This window comes from Dasypus novemcinctus, chromosome 18 (assembly GCF_030445035.2).
Source record: "Dasypus novemcinctus isolate mDasNov1 chromosome 18, mDasNov1.1.hap2, whole genome shotgun sequence".
In the NCBI taxonomy this organism is placed as follows: Eukaryota; Metazoa; Chordata; class Mammalia; order Cingulata; family Dasypodidae; genus Dasypus; species Dasypus novemcinctus.
The window spans coordinates 20,833,780-20,859,765 of NC_080690.1; the positions used below are offsets into that span (position 1 = coordinate 20,833,780).

The window sequence follows — 25,986 nt, forward strand, 5'->3', positions numbered from 1 at the left end:
CAATTTTCTCTTATGAAAATAACCTCTAATTGGAAATTTATATTTCAGAGTTTTGTGTATTCAGAGCTTTATCAGCAACTGTCAAATATGTGTTAAGACATCTAAATCACTTGAGAGTTTTGGTTTTATTTCTCTTTCCAAACTTGTAAAGAAAATGAAGAGTTGGGGGGAAAAATTCAGTTATCTATTCAGTTATTCAGTATCTGTATCTATACTGTATAGATGTTATTCAATAAACTGCTACATATTAAAAAAAAAAAAAAAGAGTAGCATGATCACTAGCCTCTGTGGCGTGGCCTGTATTTTCCTGGAGTGGCTGGCACTGATCCCCCTAGTTTCCTCCCTGCCAGAGATGGGACTGGGGCTTAGGCTAGAGCTGCAATGCGATCTGGATGGAAAGAAGCTGGTCCGTACCAGCACGGTGATTTTCAGTCCTCCCCCACTTTTTAGTTTTTGACTGCAGAAAAAAGGGATACTAATTTCAGAGTTTTCGTTTTTTTTACTTTTTTTTTAAAAGATTTACATTATTTATTTATTCTTTCTCCCCACTCCCTTGTTGTTTTTCACTTGCTGTGTCTGCTCATCTTCCTTGTTTCCTTAGGAGGCACTAGGAGACAAACCTGGGACCTCTGATGTGGGAGGGAGGTGACTAATCACATGATCCACCTTCACACCCTGCTTTGTTGTGTCTCTCATGTTTTTCCTCTCTGGGTCTCTTGTGTCAGTTTGCTATCTTTTTTTTTTAGGAAGCACCAGGAACCTCTGCTCCCTTCTTTGTTGCATGTCTCATTATGTTTTTTCTTCAAGTGTCTCTTGTCGTGTAAGCTTACTGTGACTGCCCGTCACGCCAGCTTGTTCTCTTCTTTAGGAGGCACTGGGATCCAAATCAGTGACCTCTCATGTGATAGGTGGGAAGCCAGTCCCCTGAGCCACATCTGCTTCCTATTTTCTTGAGTTTTAACAACCCCTTATATACATGGGTCAAACAACTGCCTTATCCAAATTTTATTTTCTGATAAACAGAGTCAGAACTAAAGATGAGAAAAGTCTTTAAGCCTATACATTTCTCTTTTGACAGGTGATATTCTTCTGTTCTTTATTTTATTATCATGAGAGAAAATGGATAGCAAAAACTAAATAAACCATTCCAATAATTCTGACTTAGTGTGTATGTTCCTAGTTTGAGTGTTTGTACAATTTGAGAATTATCAGAGATAAAGTAGGAACTGTTGAAATAAAGCTTTTCTTTGGCTGTTTTGGCTTTTCTAATCAATATCTAAATGCTTCTTTAAACTGATTTTATATGCAATACATATCCCCCCTTTGGTAGGCTCAGAGAATATTCTTTGATAAGAATATAGCTAATTAAAGGGTAAACTATCAGTCACATAAAAATTAGTAGCAAAAAAGAGAGAGAAATTTCTAAGCATAGAACAAATTATCCATCAGTTACCAAATATCTGTAAAACAGGTATTCCCTGTTTTAAGAAAACCTGAATAGTGACCATGTGATATAATAAAAACATAATTTAAGGAAATATCATTTCAAGTTAAATAAATGACCCTTCCTTAATTTGCCCAGAATTACTATCCTTTTTAGGGAGGTTGTCCTTTTTAAGTGCAACTGAAATAATTCCATTTATTTATTTATTTACTATTTATTTTAAGGAGGCACCAGGGATTGAACCCAGGACCTTGAACTTGGGAAGCAGGTACTCAACCACTGAGCTACACCTGTTTCCTGAAACAATTTCATTTATATGTGGGCTTTTTAGGAAATATTTCTTTTTCAGTAGGAAGGCTTATGTATATCAAACAGATCACAAGATCTAAAACTTTTTAATCATTTTCATATTTATGGAATTAATCTTAGAGGAGGGGTTCTTAACCAGGGGTCTGTGAGCTTGAACTGAAATTCAGAAAAACATTATTCTTCTGGGGACATCTTGGTGTGGGTGTGATATATATTTCTTAAACAATACACAGTATAGTGTGGACTTAGTAAGGGGTCTGTCATTTTCACCTGACCAGCAAAAAGGTCCGTTGAATAAAAAAGGTTAAGAATCCCTGTCTTAGAGTTAGGCTTTGGCATTTACTTAGTTTAACCTTTATCAGTCACACCTTATATGTGTGCAATAACCTCATATGTGTGTGATACATCTCATAACACCTCTGAGAAATGGTATCCAGTCATGTTTAAATGCTTTTTATCAAAATGATATTTGATTTGGGTAATCCAAACAAGTACTTCAAAAAGCAAAAATCAAGAGAATAATTTAGAAACACTACCTTGAATTAGTTCAGTGGAATTATTTTTAAAGTGGTTAAAACATTCCCACTTATTTTTTTCCAACTCTGAGCTTATATTCTTGGACAATGTTTGAGAATTAGTGACTTGTTTTTAAATTTATTTTTTGTACACTTACAGGAAAACCATGCAATACAGTACAGAATTTCCATATAGGCTCCCTTCACATACAATTTTCCCTTACTAACATTTTGCTTAGTGTGGTACCTTTGTTATAACTGATAACCAATATTATAAAATTATACGATGAACTGAAGTTCACAGTTTACATTAGGGCTCACTCTTTGTGTTGTAGGGCTTAAAAATGTTTTTAAGGTGTTAACATTTGCCACATTGAGTTTCCTGTTTTAACCACTTCCAAGTATACAGTTCTGTGGTGGTAGTTACATTTACGATGTGAGCTACCATCAATATGTTTGCTTGCTTTTTTATGTATGAATGTAGATAAAAATTACTGAGCACCTACTACATACAGTGCACTAGGCTAAGTTCTCTGAGGGCCATAAAGATTTGGAAAAAATGTGCTCCTGTCTTCTAAAGAGCTCATGATTGAGTGGAGGAGACATATCCTAAAATAAGTCCATAAAAGGCAGAATGTGATAAATCAGTGGCTTTATTTTTCTCTTTTCTATCTGCCGGTATGTCTCATAAACCAAATTAAATTCACTTAAAAAGTATGACAACTCTTTACACATTGCTTGTAGGAGTCTAAATTAGTACAGTCCCATTGTAGGCAGTTTAGAATATTTATCAAATTACAAACGCATATGCCCTTTGTGGTAGTTTTAAAATAAGTAAACAAATACTTTGCTACTCTTCCCATCAAGAGGTAGAGTCTGAATACTTCCACTTGGGTATAGGCTGGACTTAGTGACTCACTTCTAATGAAAAGAGTAAAACAAGTGATGGTGTGTAACTTCCCAGAGTAGGTCATAAAAGACACTGGGGTATCCCTCTACTTCTCTTTTCCAGATCATTCACTAGGGGAGAGACCAGATTCTATGTCATGAGGATGTGCCAGTAGCTCTGTGGAAAAGCCCAGATGGTGAGAATCCATGCAAATGAATCGTCTTGGAATTAAATCTGCCAATTCTAGTCAAGCCCTCAGATGACTGCCATCCTTGCCTGAGCCTAAGCTGCTTAACAGTCTCATGATCCTTAGAAACTGTGTGAAATAAATACTGTTTTAAGTCACTAAGTCTTGGGAAAATTTGTTACGCAGTGGTAGATAACTAATACATCTTTGACCCAGCATTACTGGGAGGTTGTCTATTGTTATAGAAATAACTCAAACTTAACTCTCACAGTTCAAACTCAGGAACTGATGTAAATTTTTGGATAAGTTCCTTATAACCAAAGTTTTACTACTCACTACCAGAAACATAAGAACCAAATATATTCAAATAATGTAGGTTCCCTTGTTTCCTGATCTATCTGAACTTAGGAAACAAAGAGTTTGGACGGCATATATGTGAAAGACAAACTACATGTTTATTATAGCATGGTTTGTAAGGACAAAAGATTATAACAACAAAATTGGGAGGTCTAATTAACTACAGCCACACAGTGAAATACTATACAATTGTGAAAAAGAATGGGGTAGCTCTCTATATTCAAGATATATTGTTAATGAAAAACAAAGGACAAGATATAGAGTAGTAAGCATATGTTATCTTCTACAAAAGTGGAAAAAATATATAAATACATTGATTTTATTTGCATAAAGAAACTTTCAAAGGATTCATTAGAAAGGAATAAAAGTAATTTTCTCTCTGGGAATGAAACTGGGAGGATGGGGGACAAAAATGGGAGTGAGACTTATCATCCATTAACTTTTTAAAAAAAACTTTTTATTTTGATATACCTCAGCCCAATACCCAGATCCACCAATATTAACCACATCATTCTATCTATCTATCTATCTAGTGGTCTATTTCTCTATTTATACCCATTAACTTCTTTCTGCCCCTAGGACACCAGGTATTGAACCCAGGACCTCGTACATGAGAAGTGGGCACACAACCACTTCCCTCCCTGACTCCCCCATTAACATTTTATCCTTTAGCTTTTCAATCATGTGAAAGTGTAACTTTAAAAAATTTCTAATACTGAAGGCACAGAAAGTTACTACTCAATCTAGTTTTTCAACTAGCATATAACAATACAGAAATAATGGCAAAATAAAAATTTAAAATTTTCAGTCATAAGTACTTGTACTCATTAATTTCTTCTCTGTTTAGTTATCTAATTATGCTTCATGGAAATGATCACAGTATTAATTATTTTTAATTTATTATAATTATTATTTGATAAGTTAATAAGATTTTAGTGCTGGAGAAAGAATAGATTAGTGGTTTCTAAAATCCTATATCACAATCACGTGGTGAGCTACCATACATGACTACCAGACCCACGACAGATATATCACATCAGAACTTTTTGGGGTGGAGTATGGGGAGCCAGACCTTGGAAACTATATTTAAAACAAAAACAAAACAAAACAAAGATGAAACCTCCCTGCATTGAGCCTGACACATTTTGAAACCAATAATCTAGGTCCAAACACTCATCTCTGAACTGCCTAGTCCCGTCTTTTATTCTTATCTCCCTCTGACCTAGCTGACAGTGAAGAACCCAAAAGAAAAAGGATGTACCACACAGAACTTTTGGTTTTTCTTATGTCATACTTGGGATTTAAAATGAGTTGGATTTTTTAGTTCTTCCTTTCCCTTCTCTAAACATCCACTTACATTTACATCTTTTCTCTTCATTTTTCAAAGTTCATAAAATATTTTGTATACTTTACACTTCTCCCAGAGCAGGGAAGTAAACTACAGCCTGATGTCCCTGGAAACACTGCCAGTAGTCTAAAACAAGGATTGGCAAACTATGACCTGTGGGGCAAATCTGGACCATCACTGTTTTTGTAAATAAAGTTTAACTGGAACACAGGATATGACCATTCATTTTCATATTATCTATGGCCATTTTCTTGCTACAAGAGCAAAATAGTTGTGACATATCTGGCCTTTGATAGAAAAAGTTTACTGACCTCTTGACTAACACTGTGAAAATTATTGTACTTTTCATTAAGGAGAGAGTTATGTTATGATGGTGATTATCAAGACAGTCAATTCTTCAAGTGGGGTTGTTAACTGGCAACTAAAAGCTAAAAGGCCAAGAGAAAGCAAGGGGAAACAAAAGCTCTACAAAGGATCTGTAAGCCAGATAACCAGACCATACCTGCATAATAAATATTACAGATTTACAAAATGGAATAATATCCTGGCTCTAAATGGAGACCAGATGAGACCCTGCTCTGACTCTCAGCCTACCTGTTCTGCCAGCCAGGCAATGTGCTTGACCTCCTTACTGCCTCCTGCTGTGCTGGTTGCACCCAGCATGGCATTGAGTTCAGCCAACACCTGTGGGAGGAGAGCCATTATGTTGGTGTGGATAGCTACGAACCAGGAGTGTGCTGTGGCTGTATCCTTGCAGCGCAGGATCAAGGTGTTCCTGCTATCAGGAGAATGTAGCTCTATCAATCTGCGTGGAAAAAGGAAAAGAAAAGTGAGCTAGATCAGAAGTCAGCAAAAGTGTAAGGTTTAACATACATAACTGCAAATCTATTTTAATTTTACATGTCTTGAATAGAGATACTTTCCTTTAACTCCCTTAAGTTATTTCTAGAGAAACTCACATATGGACAGATAATCATCAGAAAGACTAACTATGATCTGTTGCTTGAATGTGTTAATGTAATGATCTAAGATGGGCTCATAAGTACTCCGACTGTAGTAGCAAAGCAGGACTGCAATGGAGGCCTCCAGTCTTCTAAGGCACATTTACCAAGCTGGTCTCATGTCATGAGACAGTTTATAAGCACACCTATGCTTATGTGATTGGTATCTACCTACCTACCTACTCTCCTGCTCTCCCTCTGGAGTTACCCATCTAGCTACCTTCAGGCCTAGCCACCAGTTTATCCATCTTTATTATTATTTTTTTAATCCATATTTTATATGCCTTCAGAGTTGTTAAGGTAATAGCCAACTAACTCAAAAGTTCTAGAAAATAGCCAAAACATAAAATAAGATCTGTGAAAAGCCAAAATACTTGACAAAGTCCATACTTGAAAGCTCATATTACTCAGAGGAGAATATTTAGATAGTAAGTCATAAGCTATTTGTTTTTGTTTACAATACAGTTCAGGTGAGTTTAGATGATTTCCGATCCTATAGCTAAATATAATGAAAGGCAGGCAGCATGGCACCAGAATGTAGAGGGTCTTGAATGTCAGGTTAAGTCTGGATATTAATTGGTAAGTAACATGGAGTCATTGAGGATTTCTGAACAGAGGAACAACATGATCAGAACAATTAAATTTTTAAAAATAATTTTATGGTGGGATGTGAGATGGATTACAACAGAAAGAGAATTGGCCTGGTGATTCTGATTGTACCCCAGAGGGATAAGACTACACAGAGCTCATCGGGAGGACACAGACTCCTAGGCATGGGTTCACCATCCTAAAAGGGACAGGTAAAAAGATGAAAAAAAAAAAAAGATCTATGACAAACAGCTTACATTCATATGGATATTTATTTAATCCTCTATTTTATTTTATAATATTTATTCTTTTTAGTGTTATTTTCACTATTTATTTGTTACTGCCCATAGTCCTTAAATAAATACTTGTTGACTAAAAAATTGATTATATTCTCTAGGAAAAGATGAGCTATACATTTGTTAAAGGGAGATTTAAAATAGTATATTATATTACAAAATAAAACACTAAAAGGAGAATTAGCTGTTAGAATTCTTTTGATGAGTTAGCAGTGTTATTCAGGGAAGCTGTTCAAATAGTCATTAAAAGTAGCTAAACTTATTGTGGCAGTTTGAGATTATTTATGAGCCCCAAGAAAGAGAAAGATTATGTTTGTAAACTGGTCTGTTCCTTGGAGTGTGATGCCCTTTGAACGCTTTAGATTCAGCTGACATGGCTTGATTAAATTACCTGATAAGATTAGGGCTTTGATCCGACCATGTCAGTAGGGTATGACTCAGGGTTGAGTCCTCGCCCCCTTGGTGGGCTGATATAAACAGACACTCAGAGAAGATACATAAGAAGAGAGAAAACTCCACAGACACAGAAGAGAACTTTGATCCTGCATCCCCAGGAAAAGAGATACACCATTCACCTGATAGTTTGCAGCTGAGCAGCTAAGAAAGCCCTGAAAGAAACAAGCCCCATGCCAGCCTATAGCTGAGAAGGAAGGAAAGACCCCATCTTGCTTCAACATGTGGTAACTTTGGAGAGAAAGCAGCCTTGAGTTGGACTCGTTAGGGCCTTGTAACTGGAAACTTTTACCCCAAATAAATATTCTTTATAAAAGCCAACAGATTGCTGGTACTTTGCATCAGTATCCCTTGGGCTATGAATACTTTTGTCCAAGATCTTTTGTAGGCATACGTTTTCATTTCTCTTGGGTAATTCTGAAGGACTAGAATTGCTGAATGAAAGGATAGGTATATGTTTTATTTTAAAAGAAACTGCCAGACTTTTTCCAAAGAGGTTGTGACATTACACTGTTAACTACAGCATAGGAGAGAGTTCCCAGTGCTCCACATGCTCACCAGTATTGGTGGCTTCAGTCTTTTTAATATTTAGCCTTTCTGGTGGGCATGTAGTAGAAACTATTCGTGGGTCATCCTTCATATTTATATAAAAGCTTTGCTTTCTAAACCAAAAGTTTTTAAAAAAATAACTTTATTTCAAATTCAAAAATAAAATAACATAAAAATGTAGTTCGAAAAGTTATGGAGGTGGCGGACTTGGCCCAGTGGTTAGGGTGACCGTCTACCACATGGGAGGTCCACGGTTCAAGCCCCGGGCCTCCTTGACCCGTGTGGAGCTGGCCCACGTACAGTGCTGATGCACGCAAGGAGTGCCCTGCCACGCAGGGGTGTCCCCATGTAGGGGAGCCCCACGGCAGGGAGTGCGCCCCAGAGGGAGAGCCGCCCAGCATGAAAGAAAGTGCAGCCTGCCAAGGAATGGTGCCACACACACAGACAGCTGACAACAAGATGATGCAACAAAAAGAAACACAGATTCCCGTGCTGCTCACAACAACAGAAGCGGACAAAGAAGACGCAGCAAATAGACACAGAGAACAGACAACCGGGGTGGTGGGGGGGAAGGGGAGAGAGAGAGAAAAAAAAACTCTCTTAAAAAAAAAAAAAGTTATGGAAACATTACTCCTAAAAAATTATTTCCAGGCACTTTCAAACATCTAATTCCAACTACAACTCATTTGTTCCTCTAGTGTTCAGAAATATCCAAAAACTTTTTGACATGAGAAATATCCTTTTTTTCTGTTTTACTACTTTGAATTGGTTCTGCTCTTTAGAGCTGAAAATAAGTGCTGACCATCAGAATGAGTAAGGGGAGGAGAAAGTTTACTCCCTTCTCCACCTTGAGTTTTCATGACCTCATAAATGCTTCTGATAGTTATGTTTCATTCTGGAAAGTGAAAGTAAATAAATAATGAAGTCCAAGGAGAGAATATAAGCCTACTCCTTAACAAACAGCACTGTAAACAGTGTGAGTTTAGCAAGAATAAGCTGTTCTTAAACACTGCTTTTTGGAAATGTAAATCTGTTAACTTTGGGCTTGTTGAGGATATCTTGGTTCACTTCACACTTAATATTTTCCACATCATAGGTAAATTTTTGGCTTTATGACATATAGAACTATACGATTATTACTTGATTATGTAAGTTATGTCAAAGACTTTACTAAACAGAATAAATAAAGTAGTGCTTCTGTATACCTAAACATTCATTTATCTGATCAAAATGTAATTATGCATAAAAAAAATAAGAAATAACGTTGAAACAAACAAACAAAAAGAAGTAATTACATTTCTCCGGAAAACCCTGGTGGTTTGACTAGAGGCCAAAATACTTCACATTGTGGTTCTCTCCTCCTTTTTCCTTTGGGCCCAAACAATTACCATTAGACAGCCTCCATATTTTTATTAGCAGAGTTTTCACTTGAATTTTTCATTTAAAACAGTAGTAGACTTTAGGAACTATTTTGTCCCTTTTATCAATTTTATTGGCTGCTTCTTCAAAGGTAGAATCTTCTGGATCCTAGAATCATCAATCCTATTTTGGAATTTCTTTTCATGGAAAATCAGTGATCCAGCCCTAGGAACTAACTTACTGTTTGTTTTCATCTTTTCCCTGTCTAGTGGTCCCAATATTTACTCCTGTTTAATCAGGCTTTATTTCATTTTATCACGTATTTAACATTCTTTGGTTTATTAGTAACTAGGACACCAAACATTGGGAATTTCAGAATTTAGACTATGTTAAAGGAGACATTTCTAAAAGACTAATCCCAGGAACTGTATAAGGTATAAAGGTTTCTTCAGAAGGTGAACTTTTGTGCCTAGAAAAGAAGGATGAACTGATTCCTATCTTTAGTGCTATGTAGGTCAGTGGGAGGAGTAAAGAACATTTTTCTTCATGGTTTTATGACTGCACGATTAGCATGTGTTTAAAGGATGTTCAGTGGTTACCCTGCCAAAGCAACCAGATGGAAATAGTCCCTTTAGAAAATGATGACCCTGATGTAAGATCTGAATTAAGGTCATCACTGCCTCTCCCGCCCAGTTTAGTGGGATGAGGGTGTATCTGATCTTTTTCTGGAATAAGGTTGATGCAGCCATTGGGTGTTGGGAATACTGGAAGCTATTTTTAGCCAGCCTCTTTATTTTAGCCATGTATTTCATTCCTACTTCCAGAATTAACTGGTGCCACCAATTCTTGAGCCATTTAGGTATTCCAGAACATGATGTTGGATAGGATTTGGCTTCCCCACTGTTGCTTGGGATTCAGTTTTCTTAGGTTTGTTAAGGCATTCACCACTTCTCAGTCTGCTTTCCAGGTTTCAAAGTTTTTTTGCAGTTATTCCTCTCCTGTTCTCCCTGAACTTGTAAATTTATGCTTTTCACTAATCCCATCAACTACTGTTTTTAGTGGGATTTCAGGAAGGAATAAAAGTAGATGTGTCCTAATTTCCAAACTTATTACAAAGCCAAGGTAATCAAAACAGTGTGGTAATAACATTAAGATCACTAGAATAGAATTGAGAGGTCTTAAATAAACCTATACATCTCTGCCAACTGATTTTTGACAAGGTTGCCAAGTACATTAACTGTGGAAAGAATGGTCTTTTCAACATAATGCTAGAAAAACTGAATATCCACATGTAAAAGAATGAAGTTGGGCCTCTACCTCACACCATATACAAAAATTAACTCTAGGGAAGTGGCTGTGGCTCAATCAGTTGGGCTCCTGTCTACCGTATGGGAGGCCCTGAGTTCACGTCTCAGGGCCTCCTTGTGAAGGCAGGCTCGCTTGCACGCTGTGGAGAGTTGCTGGCCTGCAAGTGCCATGGAGTGCTGCCCAGCCCACAAGTGCCACGGAGTGCTGCCTGGCCCGCAAGTATCACGGAGAGCCGACTCAGCAAGGTGACGCAACGAAAAGGGAGACAAGTAAAAAAAAAAAACCACAGAAGAGCGTGCAGTGAATGGATAGAGAGAGCAAAACAACAAGCAAGCCGCAAGGGGGGAATAAGTAAAAATAAAGTGCAGACACACAGAAGAACGCATAGCAAATGGACACAGAGAGCAGAGAGCAAGCAAGTTGCAAGGGAGGGGGAGATAAAAAAAAATGAGCCCCTATTATAAAAAAAAAAGTATTCATAGTAACTTTATTAATATTAGCCCTAAACTAGAAATAGCCCAAGTGTCCATCAATAGGAGAGAACATTAACAAATTGTGATATATTCATGCAATGCAATATTCTCAGCAATAAAAGGGAACAACTGATACATAACAGTATGGATGAATTTCAAATACATTATACTAGGAAGCAGATGTGGCTCAAACGACTGGGCTCCTGCCTACCACATAGGAGGTCCGTGGTTTGGTTCCCAGTGCCGCTTAAAGAAGACAGCAAGCTGGCATGACAGGCAGTTGTGGCAGGCTGACACAACAAGATGCAACAGGAGACACAAGAAGAAAAACATAATGAGAGACACAATAAGGCAGGGAGCAGAGGTTCCCAGTGCCTCCTAAAGAGGACAGGCAGGCACAGAGAGTTGATGCAACAAGAGACACAGGAGGAAACAGAAGTGGCTTAAGCGATTAGGTGCTTCCCTCCCACATAGGAGGTCCTGGGTTTGGTTGCTGGAGCATCCTAAAGAAACAAAGAAGATGAACAGATACAGAAGTGCAAATAATGAGGGTGTGGGGAGAGATAAATTAATAAAATAAAATTTAATTTATTAAAACAAAAACAAAAAACATTACACTGAGTAAAAGAATTCTACTTTTGAATTGATATGATTTTGCTATTTTTCGCCAAGGTTTTAAATGTTGCAGCTGTGTTACCTGTCAAAACATTTCCTTTGATAGAGCCAAGATAAATGTACAGATCAAAGAGAGTGATTTAATATGATTATATATTGTAGCAGGTTGATACTGTTTATGAATCCAAAAATAGATACTGGATTATGTTTGTAAACTCGTTGGTTCCTCTGGGCATATTAGATTATATTGGATTCAAAGGTTTCACTTTTACTTGATTAAGATTGGGCCACGTCAGTAGGATGTTGAGTCCCCACTCCCTTGGTGGGCACGGACTCACAGAAAAACTGCACTGCAGAGAAGGGAGGTTGGAGTTTTTCAAGATGGAGCCCCGGGAAGTATATACACAGGAGAAGAACACAGAGGAATAGAGACAGCTCCACAGGCAGAGGCCCCAGGAAGAAAGAGAGCCTGATAATCTATAGCTGACCTTGTGGAGAGAACAGCACACCTGAGCCCAGAAAGAAACACACCCTGGGAGAGAGACTAGACTTATCCTATTCTAAGGCTGATATTGGAAGAAGCTGGGATCACTGAGCCTTAAGAGGAAGAAGGCAGGCTGAACCTTGCAGGCGTTGACAGCCACCTTGCTCCAACACATGGCAACAGATTTTGGCGAGGGAAGTAACTTATACTTTACAGCCTGGTAACTGTAAGCTTCTACCCCAAATAAATTCCCTTCATAAAAGCCAACAGATTTCTGGTATTTTGCATCAGTACCCCTTTGGCTGACTAATACATATATGTATTATCTTATTTATTTTTGAAATAGTTCTAATGAGTATAGTTGAGCAAGCATTATGATGTCCCTTTTACAGACAGAAAACAGGAGAACAGAGAAATTGAGGGACTTATTTAAGGTCACAAGGACACTATTAGCAACCATAATAACAACATATTGAGAACTTACTATGCAATTTTTATAATAATTCTCTTATTTAATTCTCATATAACCTTCATTTTATTTAGGAGGAAACTGAGGCTTATGGAAAACCAATAGCTTGGCCAGTTACAAAACTCATCTTCCTCATCTCTATTTTATAAATCTATTAACTGAGGTTCTATCAGACAAATGGTTCTGAATCTTTTTTTTCAGCCAAGACACAAAGGATAGATGTTTACATTCCCAAGGGTATAAATGAAGTTATGCATAGTGCCTGCTAATTATTGCTTTTCATTTTCTCTAGAAAGCATGCTGGGAAGCAAGCAAAAGAGATATCGTCATTGGAATAACCCTGAATCTCCTCTTTTTTTTTTTTTTCCTCTTATCTGGTTGTATCATTGTCTTTTTGGTGCATCACTTTGCCACACAAGGGCCTGCGCCTCACCACATCAGGCAGGTATGGGATACCTTTTTTCTTTCATTTTCCTTTTATTTATTTCTCTCCCCCCACCCCGTTTGTCTACTCTCTATGTCCATTCACTGCATGTTCTTTTGTGTCCGCCTGTATTCTTGTCAGCGGCACCAGGAATCTGTGTCTCTTCTTATTGTATCATCTTGCTGTGTCAGCTCTCTGTGTGTGCGGTGCCACTCCTGGGTGGGTTGTGCTTTTTTTTTCCATGCGGGGCAGCTCTCCTTGCAGGGCACACTTGTTGCACATGGAGCTCCCCTATGCAGGGGACACCCCTATGTGGGGGACACCCCTGCGTGGCACGGCACTCCTTGCACGCATCAGCACTGTGCATGGACCAGCTCACCACATGGGTCAGAAGGCCCTGGGTTTGAACCCTGGACCTCCCCTATGGTAGGCAGATGCTCTGTCAGTTGAGCCAAATCTGCTTCCCCTTTTTTTCTTTTTTTACCAGGAAGCCTCAGGGATTGAACCCGGGTCCTCCATATGGTAAATGGGAGCTCAACTGCTTGAGCCACAGTCGCCTCCCTGAATTTTTTCTAATTTATACTTTACAAAAACAAATTATTTTCATTTTTTGGTATTTCAACTAAAAATTAGAAACAAATTATTTTGTTTGCAGCATTAAGACTGAAAATCTCAGCATTAGCCAGGATCTTTTAAGACTATTTCTTAAAATATAGTCCACCATGATGAAGTTGACTTATTATCTTACTGAAGAGTAAGGTGTGATACAACTTTTGCAGTCCACGCACCCTATCCATTTGGTTCTTTACACTTATTTCAAATCTGACCATCCACCAAATATCTTTAGTATTTAAAATATACCTGAGAGGATACTGCCCCCAAGTTTTAATCAAGACCAAGATTACAGGGCTCTAAAAGATGTGGTGGATGATAAAGTAGCCCAACTTTAAGCAATATAGGCAAGTCATGTTACCTTCCCTCTTTTTCCTCCCTCTACTTTACCGCCCCTCCCCCCCAGGGTTTAGAATAGTTTGCCTTTTTCTCTAATAGCCAACTATATCACCAGCATTACTTAGTGCTGTTCAGAAATGACTTTAGAATGAAGGGACTTAGCTTGAGTGCTTTCCTTAGCCTGACAGCCAATTGACAAATTTAGCTATTTGTTATTGTTCTTCTTTATTATATTGTTTCTCCATCCTATTTTCTTACTGTCATTTCCTTCTTTATGGCCCGAACTACTTAATTTTTTTAAAAAACCCATTGTTTAACAGACCAAAGGATCTATATAAATGTATCCCCTTGAAGTTAAAATTTAAAAATCTGAATTTCAGAAGCAGAGGTGATTATTTGCTTTAACCAAATTAAATTCTTACTTTCTGAAAAAAACACAATTAAAAAAATATCAAGCTGTGTTGCACTTAGATATGGTTCAACATGCACACAACCTTTCAGAAAAAACCCAACATATACCGTGAAGTAATTTCTACAATGACTTAAACTTTTAAAAGAAAGCAAACATGATACAAATATATGAGAATAGAATTTTATAAATTTGTATGTATATATAGTTGTCAGTTAAAACTTGTTTGAAACTACTATTTCTTAAGAACCTACTATGTACCTATTCTGTGCAAGGGGCTTCATATAGTATTCCCTGCCCTCCTGCTCCCACCCCGTTATCTGCTTTCTATGTCATTCACTGTATGCTCTTCTGTGTCTGCTTGTATTCTTATTAGGCAATTCGGGGAAATGATCCTGGAACCTTCTGAAGTAGGAGAGAGGTGATCATACTCTTGCGCCACCTCAGCTCTTGGATCTGCTGTGTCTCTTATTGTCTCTCCTCTATGTCTCTTTTTGTTGCATGATCTTGCTGTACCAGCTTTCCACATGGGCCAGCACTCCTGTGCAGGGCAGCACTCCTGCACGGGGCAGTACTCTGCGCAGGCCAGCACTCTGCGGGGGTGAGCTCACCACGTGGGCCAGCTTGCCTTCACCAGGAGGTCCTGGGCATTGAACCCTGGACCTCCTATATGGTAGATGGGAGCCCAATTGCTTGAGCCACATCCGCTTCCCATATGGTATTTACTATCTTATTTAATCTACACATTAAGATAAGTATGATTATCCTTTATTTTTCTTTAAACAAATGAGAACATGATTGTTTATGGAGGTGAAGGGGACTTGCTCAGAGCCTTACTTTAAGCAGGTAACAGAGTTGGGATTCAAATCAAAGACTAATTGCAAAACTCCGTTCTTTCCAGTACACTACACAATTTACTATAGAGCAGGAGCTGAAATGTCCCTATGGCCTTAAATGCTCAACAATGTTGTTCAGTTTTTTGCTGTCTTCTGTGCACCCCTCCATCCTGATTAGGCATCTGACTGTGCACCCCTCCATCCTGATTAGGCATCTGACTGTGCATTCGATCAAAGGATACCAGAGAGAGTATCCTTATGCCTTTGCCTTTATCCTATGCCTTTGAATTGTTACTATGTCTTTGGACATGTTTTTAACTTTTTTTATACCTAATGTCTAATATAATGCTAAGTATACAAGTACCACTTCACAAAGTTTTTTATTTTATTTTTTTACTTCACAAAGTTAATGAAGACAAGTCACAGAACACAAATGTTTATAGAACAAGGAAGGACATTAGAAATTATCCAATCTAATGCTCTCGTTTTGCAAATGAAGAAACTAAAGTCAAGAGAAGCTAACTTGGCAGGGTCACATTGCTAGTTAATACAGCCAGATCTAAAATGCAGATCTTTAACTCTTTTTTTCCCCAATTTTATTGATACATAATAATAAAGCATAAATCCATCCAAAGAGTACAAGCAATGGTATTTGGTATGATCTTTTACTCTTTAAACTAACCACAATATAAAGAATTTCCACCTAAGGCAACATTAAAAAATTTTTCTTTAACAATTTTTTCTCATTTATAAAGTAACATATGTTCATAGTGTGAAAAACAAACAAACAATGGTACAGAAAGTTACTCTTCCCTTCCACCCCTGATCCCATTTTCACTTCCACAGGTAACCACTGTTAATAGTTGTGTGCATGTCCAAAATTTTCTATCTATATATATGTACATGTATATATATTATGTGAAATAATTTTACATATACATAAATGATTCTCTCACTTTAGACTATTTTCTTATGTATAATTTAGGCAAGAGAGTAATATAATATGGCAACATGTCCTTACATTCAAAGCTCTAAGTATGATGTTCCCCTTAGGTACAGCTCACCTGTTTTCCAGGTCCGGCATGCTTAGGTTTCTAGCAGCAAAGCACATTTTTAGAGGGATGACTTTCCTGTCCTTGGTGCTATTCTGGTGTTTTGGAGAACCAGAATCCTCACTGCCACTAAAGCTTGGTGATTGGGGTGCTGCACCTTCCCATGGCAGATCTGATACTAATGATGGCTTCTTGATATATGGTGTCACTTCTCGGATGAACTTGACTATAACAAGAATAGAGATGAAGAAGGTTAGTATTTTTGCTTCCTATGAAAAATGATAACTGAAATACACATACACACACACACTCACACACTATATCCAGCATGAAGTAAAACAAAGCAAAACAAAACTAATGGAAAGAACCAGCATATAGAAATACAGAATGTCAGGAATGGAGGGGCCTTTAAGATCATGCAGTCCAAATGAAATACTACTACTCTATTCTAAAACTTTCAGTTCTGCGCCTTTGCATATATTGTTCCTTCTACTTAGAACTCCTTCTGCCTTTCTCTTTTCTCTGTCTGGTCACTTCTCCTCAAGAGTCACCTTGTCAACAGCCTTTCCTGTCCATTCTCTCTGGGGTGTTTCTTAGGACCTCTTAGCACCCTAGATTATAATTATTTGTTTATATTTCTGTTCCCCTACTGGCTGGTATTCTCAAAACCTAGAATAGGACCTGCTCAATAAATGTTTGAAGAAATGAAAAATTAAACACTTGAATTATCTTTCTGATTGACCAGCCATGAATAAATCCTCTGGAGAAAGATTCAGTACCTTCTAAGATAGAACCGTCAAGCTTTAGATGATTCTTGACAGTTAGAAATTTCTTGAAACTTCTACCCATTGGTTCGATGTCTACTGAAGCTTTTCAGAACAAATTCAATCTCTGTTCCACAAGAAAACCTTTCAAATATCTAAAGAAGAGATTATATCTTTCTCTCCTCCAGACTAAGCTAAGCATATCTAGTTCAAGTCAATTCTATTCAATCAACATTATTAGCTATCCACCAACTGTCAGGCTTCAGGCTAGCTGCTGAAGATGTAAGGGTAAATGAGGCATGTGCCCTGCCTTCAAGGAATGTCCAGTCTAGAAAGGAAGACTGCAGATTACAGTTCTGAGAAAGAAGTACAAAAATAAAAGTATATTCAAAATAAGGTATGATCTGGAAGAGCAGAACAGACTCAAATGATCCCCTTGCTTTTTCAAAATACTCTATTTTCATTAATGAAGCCCACAATTAAAATGTAGCTTTCATTATATAAGAAAGGTTTTTCTTTTTAAGTTTAATTTTAGTACTCATACAAAATAATTTTCCTTTTACTTTAGCCATGACTGGCAACCACTGTCAATCAAGGCACAACAAACACTCTTGTGTCAGAAACTAGATAAATTTAGATTTTTAAGAATCTTAAATAGCATTAAAAATGTAAATAAATAGTTGAATATGCATGAATTGGTCATCATTACCTTTGCTAACATTAATATATATTACATCAGTATTCTGCCTCCCTCTCAAATTCCAATCCTGTACATCATTAGAGAAGCATCACAGGAAGTGAAACACTAAGGTAATATGATCATTATCATAAAATACCTGATATTAATATTCTACAGCATTAGAGGCTTTACTAGTCTATGATACTTTTACTAATAAATGAATTACTAAATCTAAAAAAAAACAGTGTATTTCTAAAATCATAGCTAACATACCTATTATTGAATAGTTAATAAAAGCACATAAAACAAATTCAAAAGGGGTAAAAAATTTTATAATAAAAATCCAGATTTCTAGCTACCCAGTTTCCATTCCTGGAGGAAACTATTTATTTTATGTCCTTCCAAAATATGCTAAAAATGCTAAGCATATAAAAAGCAGACTTAAACACATATTTCAGTAGTTTATGCTTACTGTTCTACACCTTGCTCTTTTTATTTAATAATATCAATAATAGTATTTTATAAACCTAGCATTCTACAGCATAATATGTTAATAAAGAGGTCTTTGGAATCAGACCTGGTTAAATCCTGTGCTCCTTCAGGGCTATGTGACCTCCTGTGACTGTTTTGAAGTTCTTATCTATAAAATGGGAACAATACTAAACAAGCAAAAAAATGAATAAAGACAAAATAATAAATTCACCATTCATTTAAAAAAAAAACAACTAAACAAGCAAAAATTCAAGGCATATACTAAACATTCAAAAAGTAATAGGTGGTTTTCTTTTTCCTTCCCTAAATCAGAAAGTTAGGGAAGAATTAAGCAATTTTTAACAGTGATCAGTAGAAGTGATGAAGTTATTTTCCTAAAAGTTATTAAACAAGCTCTGCTGAAATTAAGCACAATAGTGAAAATACAGTAAATTCTAAGGCGAGTGTTAAGATATAATTTGAGTGTTTTTGTTTATGTGTTTTCTGTGCTTAGTTATAATGTGTACTTCTGGGTGAAGAGAGTAAAATCCAGCTGCCTGAGAGGTCACCTAGGAGAGTTTTTCATCTTAGAAAAACAAGCAGGGGTACAGCCAGTATATCCCTTGAGCAGCTGACTCAAGTATTTCAATACATGCCTTAGCTCTGTGCTTTCAAGAGAGGATTAGATCATTAGAACTTTGGCAGGAATTCCTACACTTTCCAGTCCCTGCCAATTGCAGAAACATGCTTTTTGAACATTTAAGGCAGCATTATTACCTACTGGACTACCAGATGGTGATATACATTCTAAACTCCTGAATATTACAAGGCTTAGAAAAGGACCCATAATGACCTTCTCAGAAGTTCATTCCATCCCCCGGTTCCATCACTGAACTGATACAGTACACATATTAAAACAAAACAGACAGACATATACAACTACTTGGAAGGCTTTATTAAACAAGCAATGAGGGAAGCGGACTTGGCCCAGTGGTTAGAGCGACCGTCTACCACATGGGAGGTCTGTGGTTCAAACCCCGGGCCTCCTTGACCTGTGTGGAGCTGGCCCATGCGCAGTGCTGATGCGTGCAAGGAGTGCTGCCACACAGGGGTGTCCCCGCACAGGGGAGCCCTACGCGCAAGGAGTGCACCCCGTGGAGAGCTGCCCAGCCTGAAAGAAAGTGCAGCCTGCCCAGGAATGGTGCTGCACACACTGGAGAGCTGACACAACAAGATGACGCAACAAAAAGAAACACAGATTCCTGTGCCACTGACAACAACAGAAGCAGACAAAGAAGACGCAGCAAATAGACACAGAGAACAGACAACTGGGGCGGGGAGGCGGGGAAGGGGAGAGAAATAAATGAATAAATCTTAAAAAAAAAAAAAGAGCAATGAGGACAGCAGATGTGGCTCAAGCACAGTTGAGTGCCTGCCTCTCACATAGGAGATCCCAAGTATGGTTCCCTGTGTCTCCTAAAGAAGACCAACAATGAGCAGACATTGAGCAAAAACAATGAGCAGACAAGAAAAACAAAACAAAAACAACAATGAGCAGACAATGAGCAAAAAAACAATGAGCAAAAAAACAATGAGCAGACGAGAAAAACAACAACAAAACAAAAACAGCAACGAGCAGACAATGAGCAAAAAAACCCCAAAACAAGCAGGGAGCGGATGTGGTTAAACCAGCTGAGTGCCTGTCTCCCACATGGGAGATCCCAGATTTGGTTCCCAGTGCCTCCTAAAGTAAAAATAACAAGCAGACAATGAGCAAAAACAAAAAACAGAAAATGAGCAGACAACGAGCACTCAAACAACAGAGCCATGGTGGGGGGTGGGGTGGGAAACGACAGGGACAGACAGATGGGTGCGAGCAATGAGTTCTCCTGAGTCAATGACAGTACTGCCCAAACCCCATCTAATTAGACCAGGATCTACACAATGACTAAAGAATTGTGAACAGAAATCTGGTTCCCATTCACGTTAGACTTGGGAAAGATGGAAAGTTAACAACAGCCTTTTGTTTTAGACTTTGCCACAGGGCCTTAACCTGGACACCTGGCTGGCTCTGGATAAGCAGAACCTTTATACCCCCAGGGCATTCAGGCCAATTCAGAACCATGATATATTTCAGATTTATTTCATTTTCCTCACAGTTAAAGATCATTCTCAAAATAGTTAAACACTGACGTTTGTTTAGGTGTTTAGAAGCTGAGGTTAATTTTCTTTCTTCCATGCACTATTTCTGAAAAAACTTCATTGTAGACTCTTCTCTTTTAGAATGACAAAACCATGGACATGTATAGTACACACACTGGAATAGATGTCTGGAAGGATGGTCATCAAACCATCAGTAGTGTTTGTATGGAGGTGGTAGGTTGCCATTGATTTTTCTTTTGTTCTGTATATTTGAATTTTTGTAAGTTTGTTTCATTTACAAAAAACATTTTTAAAAAATGAAGAAAACTTATTCTGAAACCTTGGTCAAGATTTAAACATGAAACCACCTTAAATTGAAATTTTGAGCCAATTAGAGTGCACTGGATGGGACCCAGAACCGACTGCTCTTACTGAACTACATGCTCTATGTGTTTTAGCTTTTAACAAAGTATGCTGCTATCCTGGTTTGGGGCATTAGGACAGCAAAATTTTGAAGGGAATGTTTTTTTCTGAGGCTTTTACTTTTTTTATATATTTCAAACATTTTATTTTAAAATAGCTTCACACAGGGCAGTCACAAACAAACCCCATAGAGAACTCCAATACCCTCCCATCCCTCCAGATCCACCAATTTTAACATTTTGTCATATTTGCCTTTTCGTGCTACCTATCCATCAACTGATATGTCCATCTATTTTTTAAAAAATTTTCTCCTGAATTGGCTCCCTTGTCTGCTTGCTTGTTCTTTTTGCTTATTCTTTGTTCAGTGTTTGTTTTCTTTAGGAGGCACTGGGAACCAACCCCGGGACCTCCTGTGTGGGAGGCAGGTGCTCAACTGCTTGAACCACATCTGCTCCCCCATATCTATTTAACAATCCATTTTCTGAACACTTCAGTGTAGGCTGTATACATCAGGGTCCTTGAATACTTAATACTGCCATATATTTCCTAAGAACAAGGATTTCACTTATATATATTCACCTTAAGTACAGTTATCAAAGTTTAAGAAATTGATAGAAAGCTTACTGTCTGTAGTTCAATTTTTTCAAATGTTCCAATAATTCCCTTTGGAGTCCTCTTTCCTCCCTTATTAGATCTTTCCAGGGTCATATATTGCTTTGTCATTGTCTCTTTAGTAATTTTAAAAGTTGTGAATATATATACAACAGAAACTTTCCATTTCATCCACTCCCAAACATATCTTTCAGTGGGTTTAGTCACATTCACTATGTTACATTACCCTCACCATATTCCACTAGTTTCCATCTTCCCAAACAGAACCCTACACCAATTTTACATGAACATCCCATTCAACTTGCCTCCTGCCACTGTCCCTGGCAACCTGTACTCTAATTTTTGTTTCTGTGAGCTAGCACATTCTCTGATGTTTTCTTTGTAGTTACCATGGGGCTTGAATTTAATATTCTAAATCTGTAACAATCTTGTTTACTTTGATACCATCTTTTTTTTTTATTTACTTAATTCCCCTCCCCTCCCCCGGTTGTCTGTTTTCTGTGTCTTTTTTTTTGCTGCGTGTTGTTGCTTTGTCTGCTTCTGTTGTCGTCAGCGGCACGGGAAGTGTGGGCGGCGCCATTCCTGGGCAGGCTGCTCCCTCCTTCGCGCTGGGTGGCTCTCCTTATGGGTGCACTCCTTGCGCGTGGGGCTCCCCTACGCGGGTGACACCCCTGCGTGGCAGGGCACTCCTTGCGCACATCAGCACTGCGCATGGGCCAGCTCCACACGGGTCAAGGAGGCCCGGGGCTTGAACCGCGGGCCTCCCATGTGGTAGACGGACGCCCTAACCACTGGGCCAAAGTCCGTTTCCCTTGATACCATCTTAACTTCAATAGTATACACAGGGAAGTGGATGTGGCTCAAGCGATTGGGCTCTCATCTACCATATGGGATGACCTGTGCTGCAGAGAGCTGGCACAGCAAGATGACACAACAAAGGGAGATACAGAGGAGAGACAGTGAGAGACACAGCAGATCAAGGAGCTGAGGTTGCTTAAGCGACTGAGTGCCTCTCACTCACGTCGGAGGTTCCTGGATCAGTTCCTGGTGCCTCCTAAAGAGAAGATGAGAAAAGAAGACAAGCAGACACAGAAGAATGCTCAGTGATTGGACACGGAAAGCAGATAGCGAGTGCAGGCAGCAAGGGCAGGGAGCAGGAATAAATAAAATAAATAAATCTTAAAAAAATATATAGTATACATAATGTTCCTCTACCCCTTTGTCACTCCACCATGATGTAGTTCGTGTTACAATTAATATGTTTATACATTTTGAGTCCAACACTACTGATTTATTGTTATGTTTTATTCATTTGCCTTTTAGATACTGTAGGCAGTAGAAAATGGGGGCATAAACTAAAAATACAATAGTATTAGCATTTATAAGTACCCGTCATAACCTTTCCTGGAGATCTTTTATTTCTTTATGCAGCTTTGATCTATTGTCCTTTCCTCTCAACCTGCAGAAATCTCTTCAGCATTTCTTGTAGGTCCAGTCTAGTGGTGACAAATTCTCTCAGCTTTTGTTTATCTGGGAATGTCTTAATCTCTCCCTCATTTTTTAAAGACAATTTTGCTGGATATAGAATTCTTGGTTAGCGTTTTTTCCCTAGCACTTTAAATATGTCATCCCAATGTTTTCTTGCTTCCATGGTTTCTGATGAGAAATAGGCACTTAATCTTATTGAGGGTCCCTTGTTTATAACATGTTGCTTCTCTCTTGATGACTTCAGAATTCTCTTTCTTTGGCATTAGACAGTTTGATTATAATATGCCACAGTATGGATCTAATTGGGTTTAACCTATTTGGAGTTCCTTGAGCATATTGGATGTACAAATTTATGTCTTTTTATTAAATTTGGGAAGTTTTCTGCCATTATGTTTTTTTAATATTCTTTCTGCCTCTTTCTCTCTTTCTTATCCTTCTGGGACTTCCACAATATGTATATTGGTACACTTGATGGTATCCCACAGGTTCCTCAGGCTCTGTTCACTTTTCTTCATTCTTTTCTCTTTCTGCTCCACAGACTGGATGATTTCACTTGTCATCAAGTTCTGATTTTTTCCTCTGCCAGCTACAATCTACTATTGAACCCCTCTGGGACTTTTAAATTTCTGTTACTGAGGTCTTCAGCTCTGTCTGGTTCTTTTTCATAATTTCCATCTCTATATTGATATTCTCTTTTTGTTCCTCTATTGTTTTCCTACTTTCCTTTAGTTCTTTCTCCATGCTTACCTTTAGCTCTTTGAGCATATTTAGGGACTTTTTTTTTTAAAGTCCTTGTCTGGAATGTCTGGGGTCTTGTACACTTCATTGATGGCTTCTATGCTTTAATTTTCTCCTTTGCCTAGGCCATCACTTCTGTTTCTTTGTATGATCTGTACTCTTTTGTTGAAACTGGGCATTTTGATATTTTAATATGTTAAGGCTAGAATTTAGATTCTGAAGTGTCTGTTCCTTAAGCTAGTGTTATGACAGAGCTTTCCTTGAATGCCAGGAACTAACACCAAAAAAAAAAAAGGTAATAAAGAAAATACATTTCCCACTTTTTGCAGACTGACTTGTGCAGTGTCCTCCTTCAGGGCTTATCCATACAATAAGTTCAGAGAATAGCTCCAGGTCAAAGTGTAGGTGCCTCCCTGATCCTTTCGGCTCACATGGATTGTCTTGTACATGTGAGTGTAATGTAGCTCTAGGAATTCCTCATTTAGTGGTTCCAAATGTCCCCTTTCCTAGGAAAGTTTCCTTACAGTCCAGGGCACTATCCTCTATATCCTATAGTCAGCAATCCCTTGCCCCAGGCAGCCAGTTGACTCCTCTCCCACAGACATTTTTTAGGAGAGCTCTGTGAACTGCCTTCTACATACAGAGTAAATTCTGGGATAATGAATCACTCAGGTCACCACCAGATAGACTGTGCCAGACGTACAAGCTCCCAGTCTGTGAAGCAGGGTTACTTTGCTCCCTCTGGACCAGGACCAAGGATCCGCACTGGAATCACAGGCTGGTTGTGGCCCTGGCTGGTTAGGAGTGGGCAAGGGGCCATCCAAGTTACCACAAAACCTTTCCACCCTTAAGTGGCTTTTTTCTTGATTCAGCACTTGCTGTTACTGCAGTCTTTTAACTGTTTGCTGGAGCTTTGAAAGAGATGTTTCTGCTAGTTCAAAGCTTCTGTGGGAGGATGAAGCCCTGAAGTGTCTCACTCTGCCATCCTGATTGGAGCAGGGGCTCCTTGGCTTTTTTTTTTTTGCGGTAAAAAAATTATTGACATATAGTACACTTAAATAAACAATAAGTATATAGTAAAGTTGTGATCCTTGGCATTTTAAAGTTTATTCAAAAAATACTTTATAATGCAGACATAACCTATGGCTATAAACACATATTTAGGTAAATTGGGCACCTTCCCTTAAACATCCTGAAACATCAACCTCTCATATAATCATTGTTTTCCTCTTTACCTCTAAACTCTTACCTTTAAGTGCAACTCTTATTAGTCAGAAAATGAGGGGCAAATGTTCCCATGATTTCCCCTGCTTTTGGAAGCTAACTTATTTCTGGGTTATCCTTAGGGTAGAAGATCTGTGTTGGCATTTTACTTACAAATGAGTTAGGTTGTTAATCCCTGTTAAGGCATTTTCCCAAGTGGTTTTTCATCAACCTCATCCCAAGCTCCTCCCCTCAAATCAGGAACCTGATGGATGGACACCAAAAATAACAGTAAAAAATCCAGTAAAAAGCCTTTTACTTTCTCAAATTGCAGGTGTCTTTTATTTTTGATACCAGGACCAGAGACTGAACACAGGGACCTCCTAAGTGGGAAGCTGGCGCTCAACCACTGAGCCACATTGGCTGCCCTGAGTTGGCTTTCTCGTTTGATTGCTTGTTGTTTGCATTTTTTGTTTGTTTTGTTTTGCTTTGCTTTTAGGAGGTACCGGGAACTGAACCTGGGACCTCCCATGTGGGAAGCAGGAACTCAACTGCTTGAGTCACATTTGCTTCCCTGCAGGTGTCTTTTAACTCAAGTCCCCTGCCACTTAGGGTTCAGTGAACTTCACATTCTAGGATTTAATGATATGAATCTTGAATGTGTTCAGAGTGCCTCTGGTTTCACTATTTATCTTCATTTTAAAGTAGCATAGTACGTTCATTGTTTTTATTGTACTCTCGCTATACACCAGGAACTATCTTAGGCACTTAGATTAATACATCAGTGAAAAGAACAGGCAAAAAACAATAAAGCAATTAATAAGTAAATGATATTCTAGAGAAATGAAACATATGTTCATGTGAAGCCTGTACAAGAATGTTTTCAGGAGCTTATTCATAACTGTCAAAACTTAGAAATAGCCCAAATGTCCTTCAATGGAAAATATATAAACAAACGGTGGTACAGTCATATAATAGAATACTATTCAGCAATATAAAAGATTGACTATCAGACGCATTATGTGCAGTTAAAGAAGCCAGACTCCAAAGGCTTACAGCATAAGTCCATTTATATGGCATTTCTGAAAAGACAAAATTATATGATGGAGAATAGATCAGTGGTTGCCAGGGGTTAGTGGTGGGAGAGGGT

The 25,986-nt window shown here is 38.2% G+C and overlaps 1 protein-coding gene across 1 annotated transcript in view; it reads right to left on the reverse strand.

Annotated features, from left to right (window-relative positions):
- Nucleotides 1–25,986, reverse strand: part of SNTB2 (syntrophin beta 2) — a 129,561-nt gene that overhangs the window by 54,280 nt on the left and 49,295 nt on the right. The window contains exons 2-3 of the mRNA XM_058279792.2: nt 16,329–16,542; nt 5,644–5,854 (exon numbers count right to left, since the gene is read on the reverse strand). Of these exons, the coding sequence (XP_058135775.1) occupies nt 5,644–5,854; nt 16,329–16,542 (425 nt within the window). The remainder of the gene's footprint in view (nt 1–5,643; nt 5,855–16,328; nt 16,543–25,986) is intronic.